At 43.7% G+C, this 16,985-nt stretch overlaps 1 protein-coding gene across 2 annotated transcripts; it reads left to right on the top strand.

The window, feature by feature from the left end:
- Window positions 1-10,442, top strand: hnrnpub (heterogeneous nuclear ribonucleoprotein Ub). 2 transcript variants are annotated; one of them, XM_030720993.1, is made up of 14 exons: window positions 1-436; window positions 1,673-1,787; window positions 3,719-3,798; window positions 4,607-4,746; window positions 4,893-4,992; window positions 5,563-5,675; window positions 6,042-6,305; window positions 6,425-6,544; window positions 6,638-6,766; window positions 6,850-7,018; window positions 7,150-7,434; window positions 7,594-7,868; window positions 8,022-8,135; window positions 8,320-10,442. In XM_030720993.1, the coding sequence occupies exons 1-14, from the start codon at window positions 1-3 to the stop codon at window positions 8,368-8,370; spliced, it is 2,391 nt and encodes a 796-aa protein (XP_030576853.1). In that variant the 3' UTR covers window positions 8,371-10,442. The 2 variants fall into 2 exon arrangements, with proteins under 2 accessions (XP_030576853.1, XP_030576854.1); XM_030720994.1 differs by lacking the exons at window positions 1-436; window positions 1,673-1,787 and adding an exon at window positions 2,279-2,367 and having other exon boundaries at window positions 3,593-3,798.
- The last annotated feature ends 6,543 nt before the right edge of the window (window positions 10,443-16,985 follow it).

The following is a 16,985-nucleotide window of genomic DNA, read 5'->3' as shown; positions in this document are numbered from 1 at the left end:
ATGAGCACAATTAACGTCAAAAAGCTTAAAGTTAACGAGCTCAAGGACGAGCTGAAAAAGCGAAATCTTTCGGACAAGGGGCTGAAGGCCGACCTGATGGACCGCCTGCAGGCCGCGCTGGATGAGGAGGCCCTCGCCTCTCCGCAGGAGCAGACAGCCGAGGCGGGTGACGGTTTCGAGCAGGCCGCCGACCAAGAGGGTATGGCAGAAGAGGAAGAGGGAGACGGTCCCGTAGAAGAAAGCATGGAGGCCAATGAGGAGGAAGAGCCGGAGAGTGGGGGCGACGGCAATGGCGTCGCCGTGGACGAAGAGATGGGTGAGGGAGAAGAGGAAGGAGACGAGGACGATGAGATGGACCCCATGCTCAAGGGAGACGTGGACGACATGGAGAAAATAGACACGGAAGACGGTGAGCCGGGAGACCAGGCTGCCGAGGGTGAGTCGACAGAACTGCTTATGTAAATGCGGCTGGTTGGATGTGTCGGTTTGTGCCCAGACGCTAGCGGTGAGAAAATGGCTAAATTTGAATGCGCTGCCACAGCAGAGCGTCCATGTTATAGATAGCGTGACCTCACTATTAGGCTAGCCAACGTTAGCACCGGTCTCCACCTTGGTTAGCAATCGTGTCGATACCTTAAAATAGTCACAGTCCAGTCCACTAAAGAGAACTTTAGCGTCATATTAAACGCAGTTAGCTAAACTTACTAAAGTGAATGTAGAGAGAAATTGGCTATTGAGTTTAGCTTAGCCTGGCTTTAGGTTTCGGTTTGATTAGCGTGTTAGCTTGCCAGCTAGCATCATTTTCTTTGTGTCTGTGGTGCAGTGCTAACTAGCTGTTCAGGCGGTTAGCTAATTCAGAGGTTCCCGTCGTATATTTGGTCACAAACGGGGTACTCCGGTGGAGAACATTTGCTTTCACGACCCATTTTTAAAATGGACTGACGTGAAAACAAAATGTTTGGAAACGGCCGCTACCAGAAGAGTAGTCTTTCCTCCCTTAGCGCCTCGTTAATCGCAGTGAAATGGTGTATAGGGCCGTGGGTGTTCAAAGGTGGCCGGGAACGTCTGAAATAGCTAATCCGGAGCGGTGCTGAGGAAGGGAAGGGCGAGGAACTGCTTGTTTAGGTAGGAGGTGGATAGTTTTCCCGTGGTTTATATAGAAAGAGTTGGGTGCTCATAGACATTATGAATAGGCAATTCAGTGCAACATTGCGGGGATGGGGGTGGGGAACCCAGGTCTAAGTAGGCTTCCCTGTTTCCCTGCATGATGCATTTGTCCCTGACAGCCGTAGATATGCCCTCCTTTAATTAAATCTATTTTGTATCAGAACCTCACAGAAAGCAGTATCTTTTAATAAGCCCTTTACTGCAGGGTATTGACACTTATTAGAGACTTGTTTATCCAGCCCCATTCACAATGTTCATATGGGCCAGCTTATATTGTAATTACCATCTGGTCTTTTAAAGCTGTTACAGTTTCTGGAATATGATTGTATTGTTTTAAGTGTAATTATGAGGTGTTGCCTCTAAGTAACCTTAATATTGATGATAATGGTCGACACACAATGTAACTAATGAACGGGCTTTGTGGGCCAGAACCCCACTGCCAGTCCGACCTCTCTCTCCAAGAAAAAGGAGCACCTCATTCTATATCTTTGTTCTATTTTCAAAGGGGATGCGGACAAAGACACGAATGCTGATCAGAAGAATAAGAAGGGTGTTAAGAGACGCCGGGAGGAACATGGAAGGGGCTACTTTGAATTTATTGAAGAGAACAAATACAGCTGGTAAGGATGGGACAGAGCGAAAATGGCCTTCAGCATCCCTGAAGCGCCATCTATAGCTTTGTTGAATTGTATTGGCTTTAAGTGCCAATGCACATAAGAGGAAAACCCTCATTTTCAAATATTATACTACTTATAACATTATTTTCACACACATGCTTTGAGGGTCATCCCTGACTACTTAAAAAGCCTTACCATTTACCTTTTTACAGTGCCCACTCACACTGTGTCTTTAATGGACTGCATTCTGTAGCAGAAGTGCATCTATCAAGTCTCTATGAATTCTCACACCTGTTCCTTATGCCACTTATTGTTTTTGGAAAGCCCATTGTGTCCCCAAGGTGAAACAAGGCTGCTCAAAGGGGAACCCAGAGGAAAGTAGCAGATGTGCAATTTTGATTGGAGGGTGGGCGGGGAGGAATTAGCTCGGAGGTGTGGAAGAAGGGGGGTCCACTGCCGCACGGTAGCACACAAGGATGTAGCACAAATTCCAGAGTGTGTTTGGAACGTCCACGAAGGAGCTCGCTATTGACCGTCCATCGTTATGCCTCGCAATGGTCTATTTTTATTTTTTATTTTTCGTTATGTTTTTTTTTTTTTAATTTCACTGGTCGTATGATGTCAAAATGCTATTTCTGTCTCGTGTATCATGTCGTGTGTGTCTGTGTTTTCATGGTGTGGGTGTGTGTGCATTTCCAAGGCTCTTTTTCTACCCCCCCAGTAGGTGACATCATGCATGACGTGCATGGGGGTCAGTGTGTGTGTGTCTGTGTGTGCGCGCGCGTGTGTATACATGTATCTACCTCTTGGTCAGTGTTTTGTTTTCATCGCGATGTCGACACACTCTAAGGATCAACGCGCAGACGATGGAATCACTTTTCTAAAGATTTATTATTATTTTGGGAGAAGTCTGGAACCCTCCTAACAAATGTTTAGGCCAGGGCGGCAGAGTTATTGGAAGACTGAAGTATTGCTGCTCCACCATTTTTCCCTTTTAACAGCCAAGTATTTTTGTGCAAGGATCCATTTATTTCCAAATACATGTCCAGTATTTAACTTGTCTCACTGCTAATTAAGTCGCCCCAAATAAACCTTCAGAGTTTAGGTCTACTCTATATAGAGCGGCAGCCATATGACTACAAGCTCCAGCTCAGGCGGTGTGTTGTCTGTCACGCTGTAAAGCTTCCCACAGCAGCTATTTGTACAGCATTCGGGGCTCTTTGGGGACACACATTGCAGATGTCTTTGGACTTGATGACCTGTTAAGATAAGAAAGGAATGATGAGCCCCACGTTGGTTTCCTTCTCCTAAATGATTACTCAGCTGGAGTTGGATGATTTTTTCAGGTGAAGCGATGCTTAAGCATCGTCTAAATGTTTACTATTAGAGATTCCTGAGCTACAGAGTTGGTAAGTTGCTGTAGTTTTGACTACACTGATTCCTCTTTTAACATGCTTACAACTTACACTGCATAGTAACACAGACCCAAAAGTTAGTGAATACCTTTTCATCCACACACGGGAGGTTAAATATAACCTTATCCACTATAAGTGACCCCCATATCAATCCTGGAGACACAAAACACACAATCTGAAAGCGGAGAAGTCTGTTTTTAGTTTCATTTTTACCTTCATATGCCCTTGCACACTAGGGCGAGTGGACGTGCTTCTCTCTGTGTATCTTTCACATTTTAGATTTCGCTGGATTCTGCAAGGTAAGTCTCTGCTGAGGCCTACAATACAGCCAACTATCCAGAAAGTCTGGAGGCTCGCTCAGTTGTGCTCACTTATTTGTTTCCCCCCCCTCTGTCTGTTTCTCCTCTTCTGTCTCCCCCAAAATATTTTTCAGCAAGTGGTACCCAAGGCATCTATATGTTCCATTCAGTTAAAGTGGCGTGAACCCTCTTATATTGACTTGTTGGTATCTGTTTTCAGTGCCTCATCCAAGTCTCCTGTTCCACCCTTGGAGGAAGATGATGAAGACTTTGATGATACAAAAGTCTGCCTGGATAACTGTACGTTTTCTAATCTTAAGAGTCCAGATTGGGTGTGTTCTTATTCTTAGACTTGTCAGTTAGCTTTTTCATTCCTTCTGTAAACTACTAATCAGAAATTGCCTTCAGAATTGAGCACATTCTAATGGACAAATGTAAATATGTCTTTTCAAAGTATTGCATTTTATTTGATAAGCTTCAATATCCTATTTAAGTGTAGCTGAACTGTGTGTCAATTTCTGTGGCTTTGTGCACAGTCCACTGTGCAAAGATGGCTACACAACAGCTCTAGTTGAGTGGTTACATGCCAGTTAACTGTGGCACGACCTGTATGCAAACATTCATTTCCTAAGGTATTGGAGAACTGCACTGGTTAATGGGGAACCTGTCTAATGGGCCCATTATACTCGCCACGTTGGTCGCATTGCACGTAAACAGTGATGTCGCTGCAGTTCCATACCGTTAATACCAGCGCTGAGGGCGAGAGTACTGGCCTCGGTGTTCTCCTGAATGATGGGTGTCGCCACTCAGACAAAACCTCCACATCAGTGCTGTTACAGGAGGTGACGCCGTCAAAACTGGAAGCAAAGAAATCACTGAATTATTTTTGTTTTTCAGATGTTCAGTTAACAAACGGTTAATTGGCTCTGTACATTAATAACACGAGTATTCAGTTTGCCTGACTAGTATTTCTGGTACCAAGTACCGACGGCAGCAAAGATTAAAGATTATGTGACTAGTCCCATACAGCCTAAGTATGTACAGATAAATTCACTCTGTCCAAGAGTGGTGTCTCAGTTTGTACTAATTTTCCCCCACCCCTCTTTAGACAACTCTGACCTGCACTTTAAGGTGTCCCGTGACCGTTACAGCGCCTCATCTCTCACAATGGAGAGCTTTGCTTATCTGTGGTCCGGAGGAAAGGCCACATATGGTGTGAACAAAGGCAAAGCCTGCTTTGAGATGAAGGTACTCATGTTATTAAATATACACAAATACACATTCCCTGCTTGCACAGTTTTTTTTTGTTTTTTTTTTTTCTTCATATTAAGTCATACAACTCTTAAGTAAGACCAGTGGAAATTAATAACTTTTTGTGTCTTGTGTGTTTGCAGCTTACTGAGAAGATTCCAGTAAAGCACATTTCCAGCAAGAACCTGGAGATTCATGACGTCCAGGTTGGATGGTCCCTGGCAGCGGGCACGCTGCTCCTTGGTCAGTGCAGCACTTGGCACAGCTCTGTAAATACTACACTGACTCAGTATCAGTGGAACAGTGTGTTACAGCCAGCAGTAATTTTCCATTTACTCCGGGCAACATTCATTGCCAGAATTATTTGTAACTGGTCACATGACACATGGTGTACAAAAGTGTTAAATGTTGTGACCTCTGTATGTTTACAAGGACTTGTATTGCCTCTTCCCACCACCTCAGGAGTGCAGCTGTTTTCTGTGACTCATACATGCTGAATACTGCTGGGTTAAAAATTTACTTCATTTCAGTCCATAAGATGGTGAACCTTGTATTAAATCAGAAACAAACCTAACTGTACTGTATGCATTTGCATGAAGGTCAGCTAAATAAGGCTGCAGAGATCCTCTGAAGGACAGTCTATCTCCAGAGGTCCCTCTAGTGGCTTATAAACGTCATGACATGTTTATATAAAATGGCCTCGGCTCTGGCTGCGTCAGAGCAGAGCTGCTTGGCCTAGTGCCAGCGCAAATGATTCACACACCAGTTACAGTCTCTGTGTCTTAATTCAGAAGTGTTATGTCATGTGTTTAGGTGAGGAGGAGCATTCCTACGCCTACTCTGGAAAAGGCAAGAAGACCGCCAACTTTGTGACGGAGGACTTCGGAGAGACTTATGAGGAGAGTGACGTCGTCTGCTGTCTTATTGTAAGATACAAGACTGATTGCTGCTTGTGTTTTTCTTCTTACATGTAGATAGACTGGAAGAATAATTACACTATGTAACACGATGTTTATCTTTGACGAGAGAGCCTTGTTTTCTTTTTTATTGTAAAACAATAGAAAATGTCCAGTTATTCCTGTCAAACTCAAAAATGTATATTTTTAGTTTGTTTACATGTACAGAACTAGAAAAACATGGTTCAAACCCAAAGACAAGACAAAAGTGGAAATTTGTTATCTGGTATCTATAGAAGAGGCAAAAATCACATGATCTCAGTTTCAGACGTGTCGTGGCAAAAGGGGAGTTTTTACATGCAAAGGAATGGCATCAGTATTGCTTTCTTTTTGTAGGACTTTGAAGGGGATGAAGTGGTGCTTTCGTTCTCGAAGAATGGAGGCGAGCCAGCTGTCGCTTTCCAAGTCAGCAAGGATTCCCTGAACGGCCAGGCCCTTTTCCCCCACGTCATCTGCCGCAACTGTGCTGTGGAGTTCAACTTTGGCCAGCTGGAGAAGCCATATTTCCCCCAGCCCCAAGGCTACACCTTCCTGCAGCAGATCCCTGTCAGCGATCGAGTCCGTGCGCTCAAGGGGCCGCAGACCAAGGCTGACTGTGAGGTGAGTGTAGGAATTTTTAAGTTTTCATCATTCACATATGCAAAACTGTTGTGCTGCAGTATTGACGTAAATGTCAGTGTTTCTGGATACAGTGATCTCAATTTTCTCTTGTTCTCTAGATCATTGTCATGATTGGTCTGCCGGGCTCGGGGAAGACAACATGGGTGAATAAGCATGTCCAGGAGAACCCTGGGAAGTACTACATTCTGGGCAGTGACACGATTGTGGAAAAGATGATGGTCAGTACTCAGACCAGGCCTTTAGCATCCTAAGAATATGTTTGTGTGTCTGCATGGGACAAAATGTATTTATTTATTTATTTCTTCATGCAGATCAGCAGCCTGAAACGCCAGTCAAAGGACATTACAAAGCTGACTGCCATTTCCCAGCGTGCACCACTTTTCTTGGGAAAATTCATTGAGATCGCTGCACGCAAGAAGAGAAACTACATCCTGGATCATGTAAGTGGCTCGTGGTGAATCTGATCACAACTAGTAATGAATGAATTTACACTGGATAACTGAGATCTTCCTGCTCTTTGCAGACTAACCTGTCTGCCCCAGGCCAGAAGAGGAAGATGTGTTTGTTCGCAGGCTTCCAACGTAAGGCTGTAGTTATCTGCCCGTCTGATGAAGACTACAAGGACAGAGTCCAGAAGAAAGTTGAGACTGATGGCAAGGAAGTGCCTGAGCATGCTTTACTCAAAATGAAAGGTAAAAAGCGTTAATGTCATCTTTACAGTATTAAGAGTCCATCACAAGCTCGGGCAAATGCTATTCCTGGCTCCTATTTGTTTCCCGTTGAATCCCCTATCATGTTCTGGTTCATTTCCGTTCCATTACAGGCTTCTTCTCTCTGCCTGAGGAGGGTGAGAGCTTCAATGAGGTCATCTATGCTGAGCTGCAGAAGGAGGAGGCTGCCAAGCTCCTGGAACAGTACAAAGAGGAAAGCAAGACGGCCCTGCCTGCTGAGAAGAAGCCAAACCAGGGAACCACAACGCCCAAACGAGGCGGAGGACAGCGCAGTGGTGGGCGTGGAGGCAAGAACCAGTTTGGTCGTAGCAGTGGACCTGGACAGAGAAGCGGTGGACGTGGAGGCTTCCAGAACAGAGGAGGCAACTTCAGAGGAGGTGGGACTGATTCTTGGGAAATGAATGCAGCCACAAAAAGCTTTGAGTGTTGTGAAGCTGTTGGAATACACAGTTGAGGCTCAAAATGATGGAATTCTGTTAAAGAACACTGCAAAGACTTCTTGATGCTAACTTGTGTTTTCCCTGGTCTGTCTGCAGCTCCTGGACCTCGCGGTGGCTTCAACCGTCCTCCTCGTGGCTTTCTGCCTCCCCCAGCCTTCAGAGGAGGATTCCCCAACCGTGGAAACTTTAGCCGGGGTGGTGGCCCCATTCCTAGTCTGGGTGGATCCCCCAGGGGTGGCCACATGAGGGGCAACATGGGACCCAGAGGAGGACACATGAACAGAGGTGGTCCAGTGAACAGAGGGAACATGAACAGAGGAGGAGGCGGAGCCAGCATGGGTCGTGGTGGAAACAGGGGACATCCCCACCAGGTGGGTGTCATAATGACTCCTAGTGATCCGGTAGAGCATTGCCTGTGATCAGTGCTCCACAAAAGCTCAGAATTGAATGTCTGAAAATCTGTTAATCAGCTGAGAGGGCTGGTTCATGGGTTTTTATTTTTTCCTGCCTCTTTCCCTCTACAGTTTCAGCAGAGAGGAGGTGGCCGTGGTAACTTTGGCAACAAGAACAGCAACTATGGTGGCAACAGGAATGGCATGGATAAAGCCCAGGCCTTCAACCAGAGCTGGCAGCAAGGGGTCAGTATTTCTAAATCTGGCCTTTTGTCATTGTTACTCATACATTGTAGAAATAATAAAATATTTTTGTGCTTAACACAAATGTTACTGTAACTGAAAGTGTTATTTAGCTGCTTAGGTTATTAAAGCATAGCTGGATGGATGACGATTTGATGGTGTTAATATGAAGTTGTGTTCTGTGCAGTTCTGGAACCAGAAGCCTTGGAGCCAGCAGTACCAGCCTGGATATTACTAAGACATTTGTTCTAATGGACTGGTGGCTGACAATGAGATCCACCGCTAGCCACGGAACATCCATCCACTCCAACGTTTGATTTCTCTTTCCTTTTGAACCCACTTTTAATCATCTGAAAACTCACCGACTGACAACCGAGACTAAAGCTTAAACGGAGCGACGACATTCCATCAGAGAGGCGGGCAGGCACCACGAGTGTGACTGAAGCTTTATATGTCATCATACAAATGTACAGTGTGGGTTCATCCTCATCCAGTCATCAGTTTTTCTTCTTTTTGTTGTATATTTTATCCTTTTCCTCCACCTTTTTAAATGCTTTTAAAAACAGTGTTTGTAATATCAGGAACCAGAAAAGATGAGTCAGTCGGGCAGTTTTGAAGAGAGGGGGATTTTTCTGTTGTTGTTTTTTGGTTGGTTTGTTTTGTTTTTGTTTTTTTTTTTGGTTTATTCTTTCAGGGTTGTGCATTTTATCTGTGCTGTGATTTTTTTTTTTTTTTTTAATTACAAATTGTAAATATATTTTTTTTTAATGCGTAGTTTGCATAAAAGTTTAAGAAACGGTAATTATTTGAATGGAACCTTGGCTTCATTGCAGGAAGCATGATAGCTGGTTATATTGTTAGACTGTACATGTCTTTAGAGTCCACTGTCAAACAGCTAGACTGACGCAGCAGTGACATTACAGCCAGTTTCTTTTCTTTTTTTTCTTCTTTTTTTGTTTCTTTTGTTCCCACTATATCAATCCTGTAACAAACTCCACAGAGCTACAATAAACCACTCGTTGGCTTTTTTTACATTCTTCTCGGCTTGTGACTTTTGATTTAGTTCAAAGGTGTGTAAATGACCTTTGAATGGGCCGTAGCCTCAGTTTGCTACGTGAAAACAATAAGGATGTCGGCCCCGCTCAGCACCTCATTAGTTAACAAATAACCTCAAGTGTCTTGTCTTTGATATGTCATTTCCAGTCCTTCAGCTATTCAGTACTTTAATTTGAAAATGTGTTTTTGGCCAAGCCATTTTTAAGGACAGAAGAAAGCCATTTTTAGTAATACATTGTCTTTTTAATTTATATAAAAAAATTAGGGCACTGACTACGCTTGATTCTCAGGAGATCGTTTTTCTGGATTGTCTCGATCGGCGGTTCCTTTTAGTGCAGCAGACTTCTGAGAAAGGGCACGCACTGACCAGTCTAGTTGTAAACCGCATCGCAGTAATGGTTTTATTTCCTTGTATTGCTGATTTCTGTAAACCCCGCTTTTTCAGTTTTGACGGCACTAGCTCAGCGCAGTGGGTTTAAAGTTTAAAAAAAACAGGCCGGATTGCTCATTTTCACCAGCAAACCTAGAAAGGGCTACACAGCATCATAACCAACAGCTCATGATGACCTTTCAAACTCCAACTTTTTTGTTTTTCTTCTTCAAACTGAAGGCGTGGTGGCTTGATTTGAAATTGTTCTGGCTCTTGTGTTGGTGACTGTGTGGCCCGGCAATAACGGCAGCTCCCCATATCGGCGTTTCTCCACGTTATTCTGGCACCCAGCTGATGTTTTGACACTAGACTGACATTTTAAAAGTTACACGAGGTCAGATCAATCCAACAATTTGTCCTTTTTTTAAAAATTTTTTTTCCCGTACTTGCCCATGTTGATATTTAATAAACATGTAAATACTAAATGCACCACTAATTCAGCCATGCACGAATGTTCATGAATTAATAAATGTGATAAAGTATTCGTTTGCGGCGTACTGCTGTGTGATGAACTATTTAAATGTCTGGAGAGTTTGTGACTTCCTTTTTTTAATTCTAGTGGAAACATAAAATCTAGCAGAATGCAAGCTTTGGTTTTACAGTATAATCTATAATACGACAGACACTATATTTTTATCGCTTTGTGTTGCAGGTTGTATATCAGGTCTTTTATTAAATCAACAGTGCAAAAGCTTTGAGGCTTTTTCAGATTTGTTGTCTTTTCTATCTGACAGTTTTTAATATTTGTGTTTGAAAAATTGGGATTGTATTTTTTTTTTTTTTGTTAATTTGTCTCTATTAAAGTTAAAGAAGCTGGTATGCAGTGATCTTGTGATTTGTTGCAGTTTCTGTAAAATGATTTTATGCTTTATTGTTCAGTAATATTTAATTATGTGGGTTTTTTCTTTTTTTAATAAATTTGAATGTCAAACTAATTTAGTTTTAAACTATAAGTAATAAACTTTGGCTTCAGGTTTGGGCTCATTCCCCTGCTAGAAATTACATCCTTGGTTGCATGTTTTATGTAAAAGTCTCCACGTCAGTCCTGATACCTGAGCCCTTTCAGAAGAATGTTTTAAGCCATTTAACATTCACCTATGAATTACTGAAACATAAAATGCATCTATCTCAAGGGATGAGCCAGTGTTATACAGGCAACATAGCAAAGAACCTATTTAGGGCCCGAGCACGAACTGTGCGAAGGCCCTATTGTAATTGCTTCGTTTATTAGGGCCCGAGCACGAACTGTGCGAAGGCCCTATTGTAATTGCTTCGTTTATTATTATTATTTTTTTTTTTTATTATTATTATTCAGGCAAATGAATTGGCTTTTTGGGGGCTTTATCATATTCAAAAACTCATGAAACTTTGCACATGCGTCACACCTGGTGAAAATTTAAGTATTTTAATGGGCTCGGGCAAGGGCGCGCCCAAATGGCTCGCTAGCGCCCCCTAAACTGGAGCCCCACCGCTGTGTTTCACGTACATGAATGAAACTTCATACACATGTATATCATGTCCAGGCGCACAAAAAATCCTCTTGGAGCCATGCCCTAAACCCAACAGGAAGTCCGCCATTTTGAATTAATTATGCAAATTTGGCGATTTGCAGCCCTCACACTTTTTCTAATAACTCAGAGGTTTTAGACGTTATCATCTTCATATTTGGTTTGTCTAACCTGCACCCCCAGGGGAATCTAAATCTCGAAAATGGTGAGTTTTTGCCAAGGGGGAGGGGTCCTTATGCCCCTTTGAACTTTGATCATTCGCCATGAAATTTTGATTGCCTCTCATTCATACCTACATGATCCAATGTGCATCAAACTTCTCCAGTAGGATGAGGGTGCCCCCCTGAACACATACATATGACAATATTTAATATCAGTCGCAGCGCCACCTAGTGGGAACAGGAAATGTCATATTTTACACTTGGAGGTCCAGCTCCAAGGTGGTTTAGCAGAACCATCTCAAATTTCACCTGGAAAGCCTTAAGAAGTTGGACTTACTGTGTTTTCAAAACTGTGAGTTTTTGACAAAAGGGCGTGACCCTTATGGGACGGCAAAGTTCGATGATTCGCCATGAACACAAAAATGGCTGTAACTCAAAGCCAACTTGCCCAATCTGGCTCAAACTTCAGTGGTGTGATAAGCATGCTGCCCTGAACACACTCATATGCATAAAGTCCATAAACGTTAGAGCGCCGCCTAGTGGCAGCTCGGAATATCTTAAAATAGCAAGTTTTTTGAGTAGCCCCGGAGCTACGTTTTATCTACATGTATGAAAATGTACATGCTCGTGTACCATACTAAGACGTACAAAAAAGTCTCTTGGACCCATACCCCAAACCCTACAGGAAGTCGGCCATCTTCAATTGAAGGTGTCAATTTTTGCGATTTCCACGCCTGCTATTTGAACGAACTTGTCCTAGGGCATTTCACCCAGTGACACCAAATTGGCTCCAGATCATCTACACAAGTAGCCCATCAAAAGTTATTCAGGGTTTTGTAGAATATTGAACGGTGTTGCCATGGCAACCCTCTGAATTTGGACTTTTTTCAATTTCAAATTCACAGAGATTCTAAACATCAGCCCCTGGGCTGTGCTTTCTCTATGTACCTGAAAATGTGCCTGCTGATGTAAAATGCTAACATCTACAAAAAAGTCTCTTGGACCGATAGCCGAAACACAACAGGAAGTCAGCCACGTTCACTTTAAAGTGTCATTTTTGCAGCATTTTTCGCCTTTTCCAGGCCTTTTTGCCTCAACTCCTCCTAGAGCATTTGACCCAGTGAGACCAAAATGGCTCCAGATCATCCACACAAGTAGCCCATCAAAAGATATTCATGATTTTGTAGAATATTGAACGGTGTTGCCGTAGCAACCCTCTGAATTTGGACTTTTTTTCCATTTCAGGCCCAGATAGGTTCTAAACATCAGCCCCAGGGCAGTGCTTGGTCTGTGTACCTGAAATCGTGCATGCTGAAGTAACATCCTAAGACGTACAAAAAAGTCTCTTGGACCGATAGCCGAAATCCAACAGGAAGCCTGACATGTTCTAATTAAGGTTTCATTTTTGCAGCATTTTTCACATTTTTCAGGCCTGCTATTTGAATCATCTTCTACTACAGCTTTTCATCCAGTCACACCAAAATGGCTCCAGATCATCTACACAAGTAGCCCATCAAAAGATATTCATGGTTTTGTAGAATATTGAACGGTGTTGCCGTAGCAACCCTCTAAATGTGGGATTTTACTCATATACCACAGTGCACCACATTGTTACATCTCTGACATACATTGTCCGATGTGCCTCAAACTTCACAGGCTTAATGGGAGGGTAAGGGAGACCGGACACACCCCTCTATCAGCTTTGTTTCACACTCATAACGCCACCTAGTGGCAACAGGAAATCAGTAGGACACTGATACTCATCATCCTATGGTCATTACAGTTTCATTGATGGCTGCAGGCATTACATAGAGCATTGTGACATATTACTTAGTGGGCACTCACCGACGCCACCTAGTGGAAGCGGGAGACGATCGACGCGAAGTACGGCTAGCCTGCTGAGCTGTCAGCAGCCGGGTGAGCCAGCTACTCTCTCGTCTGCGAGAACCTCCGAGCGCGGTTCGGCTGGAGCGTGCCACGGGTCGACGCGCGGCTTGGCTGGAGCGCGCCAGGGGTCGATGCGCGCCGGGTGCGAGGGCCCGCTCATCGCCGCTTGCGGCTTTAATTATTATTTTTTTTTTTTTTTTTTTTTTTTTTATTATTATTCAGGCAAATGAATTGGCTTTTTGGGGGCTTTATCATATTCAAAAACTCATGAAACTTTGCACATGCGTCACACCTGGTGAAAATTTAAGTATTTTAATGGGCTCGGGCAAGGGCGCGCCCAAATGGCTCGCTAGCGCCCCCTAAACTGGAGCCCCACCGCTGTGTTTCACGTACATGAATGAAACTTCATACACATGTATATCATGTCCAGGCGCACAAAAAATCCTCTTGGAGCCATGCCCTAAACCCAACAGGAAGTCCGCCATTTTGAATTAATTATGCAAATTTGGCGATTTGCAGCCCTCACACTTTTTCTAATAACTCAGAGGTTTTAGACGTTATCATCTTCATATTTGGTTTGTCTAACCTACACCCCCAGGGGAATCTAAATCTCGAAAATGGTGAGTTTTTGCCAAGGGGGAGGGGTCCTTATGCCCCTTTGAACTTTGATCATTCGCCATGAAATTTTGATTGCCTCTCATTCATACCTACATGATCCAATGTGCATCAAACTTCTCCAGTAGGATGAGGGTGCCCCCCTGAACACATACATATGACAATATTTAATATCACTCGCAGCGCCACCTAGTGGGAACAGGAAATGTCATATTTTACACTTGGAGGTCCAGCTCCAAGGTGGTTTAGCAGAACCATCTCAAATTTCACCTGGAAAGCCTTAAGAAGTTGGACTTACTGTGTTTTCAAAACTGTGAGTTTTTGACAAAAGGGCGTGACCCTTATGGGACGGCAAAGTTCGATGATTCGCCATGAACACAAAAATGGCTGTAACTCCAAGCCAACTTGCCCAATCTGGCTCAAACTTCAGTGGTGTGATAAGCATGCTGCCCTGAACACACTCATATGCATAAAGTCCATAAACGTTAGAGCGCCGCCTAGTGGCAGCTCGGAATATCTTAAAATAGCAAGTTTTTTGAGTAGCCCCGGAGCTACGTTTTATCTACATGTATGAAAATGTACATGCTCATGTAACATACTAAGACGTACAAAAAAGTCTCTTGGACCCATACCCTAAACCCTACAGGAAGTCGGCCATCTTCAATTGAAGGTGTCAATTTTTGCGATTTCCACGCCTGCTATTTGAACGAACTTGTCCTAGGGCATTTCACCCAGTGACACCAAATTGGCTCCAGATCATCTACACAAGTAGCCCATCAAAAGTTATTCAGGGTTTTGTAGAATATTGAACGGTGTTGCCATGGCAACCCTCTGAATTTGGACTTTTTTCAATTTCAAATTCACAGAGATTCTAAACATCAGCCCCTGGGCTGTGCTTTCTCTATGTACCTGAAAATGTGCCTGCTGATGTAAGATGCTAACATCTACAAAAAACTCTCTTGGACCGATAGCCCAAACCCAACAGGAAGTCAGCCACGTTTACTTTAAAGTGTCATTTTTGCAGCATTTTTCGCCTTTTTCAGGCCTTTTTGCCTCAACTCCTCCTAGGGCATTTGACCCAGTGAGAACAAAATGGCTCCAGATCATCCACACAAGTAGCCCATCAAAAGATATTCATGGTTTTGTAGAATATTGAACGGTGTTGCCGTAGCAACCCTCTGAATTTGGACTTTTTTTCCATTTCAGGCCCAGATAGGTTCTAAACATCAGCCCCAGGGCAGTGCTTGGTCTGTGTACCTGAAATCGTGCATGCTGAAGTAACATCCTAACACGTACAAAAAAGTCTCTTGGACCGATAGCCGAAATCCAACAGGAAGCCTGACATGTTCTAATTAAGGTGTCATTTTTGCAGCATTTTTCACATTTTTCAGGCCTGCTATTTGAATCATCTTCTACTACAGCTTTTCATCCAGTCACACCAAAATGGCTCCAGATCATCTACACAAGTAGCCCATCAAAAGATATTCATGGTTTTGTAGAATATTGAACGGTGTTGCCGTAGCAACCCTCTAAATGTGGGATTTTACTCATATACCACAGTGCACCAAATTGTTACATCTCTGACATACATTGTCCGATCTGCCTCAAACTTCACAGGCTTAATGGGAGGGTAAGGGAGACCGGACACACCCCTCTATCAGCTTTGTTTCACACTCATAACGCCACCTAGTGGCAACAGGAAATCAGTAGGACACTGATACTCATCATCCTATGGTCATTACAGTTTCATTGATGGCTGCAGGCATTACATAGAGCATTGTGACATATTAATTAGTGGGCACTCACCGACGCCACCTAGTGGAAGCGGGAGACGATCGACGCGAAGTACGGCTAGCCTGCTGAGCCGTCAGCAGCCGGGTGAGCCAGCTACTCTCTCGTCTGCGAGAACCTCCGAGCGCGGTTCGGCTGGAGCGTGCCACGGGTCGACGCGCGGCTTGGCTGGAGCGCGCCACGGGTCGACGCGCGCCGGGTGCGAGGGCCCGCTCATCGCCGCTTGCGGCTTTAATTTAAATTGTATCTTCAGGCACTTTGTTACCACCAGACTGTCACAAAAACACATCATTTGTTCCCATTTCTTTAGTTGAATCTGTGAAAAATGCTGAAGATGATATTTATGCAAAAACAAGGTGATTCCCAAAGAGCTTCTAGCTGAAAACTTGGCATATCTCAGCAGGGTGTGCAGCATGCCCTTGAAAAAAACTGAAGAAACCGGACAAGTGGAGGACAAAGGAAGAAAGTTACAGGCCTCAAAAACTATCTGCAGCAGATGAAGAGCATCTGAAAGTCATGTAAATAAGAAATAGGAAAAAGATGACGGAGGAGCTGAGAGATGCAACTGGATCTTCAGCTGATTCATCTACTGTTCACTGAAGCCTCATCAGAAATGGTCTCAGTCAAAGGGTGACTGTCAAGAAGCCATTCTTAAGGAAAAGAAACAGGAAGAAAAGGCTTTTGGGGGGGGGGGGGGGGGGGGCTGCATTTCAGTCAGTGGTGTCAAAACAGATGAAATTATGAAAAGTACTATCAGATTCTGATCCACCTCTGGAAAACATCTGATTGGCACTTAACGCTTCTAATGCAGTAAAATCATACCTGGATAGAAAAACACAATGGAATGCCATCAGTCATGGATCGGCCTCCCCAGAGCTCAACATTACTGAAGCAGTGTGGGATCATCTTGACAGAGAACAGAACAAAAGGCAGAAACATCCAAAGAGCTTTGAATGTCCTTCAAGAAGCCTGGAGAACTCTTCCTGAGAAAATACTGTACAAGAAAGCCTCAGAGACTGATTTTCAAGCTCGTTAGAATTGTACAAACTCTGTTTTTGCCCTATTTACTGTATTTCTATGTACACTGTATTGCCAAAAGTATTCACTCACCAACCAAATCATTGAATTCCAGTGTTTCAGTCACTTCAATGGCCACAGGTGTATAAACCAAGCACCTAGGCATGCAGACTGCTTCTACAAACATCTGTGAAAGAATGGGTCGCTCTCAGGAGCTCAGTGCACTCCAGCGTGGTACCATGATAGGACGTCACCTGTGCAACAAGTCCAGTAGTGAAATTGCCTCACTACTAAATATTCCACAGTCAGCTGTTAGTGGGATTACAGCAAAGTGGAAGCGATTGGGAATGACAAGGCAGTCACAAAGTGGTCGGCAACAAAAAATGAC

Source organism: Archocentrus centrarchus, chromosome 24 (assembly GCF_007364275.1).
Source record: "Archocentrus centrarchus isolate MPI-CPG fArcCen1 chromosome 24, fArcCen1, whole genome shotgun sequence".
Classification (NCBI taxonomy): domain Eukaryota; kingdom Metazoa; phylum Chordata; class Actinopteri; order Cichliformes; family Cichlidae; genus Archocentrus; species Archocentrus centrarchus.
Note: the sequence above shows the minus strand (reverse complement) of the source record. Positions and strands in the feature narration are given on the sequence as shown.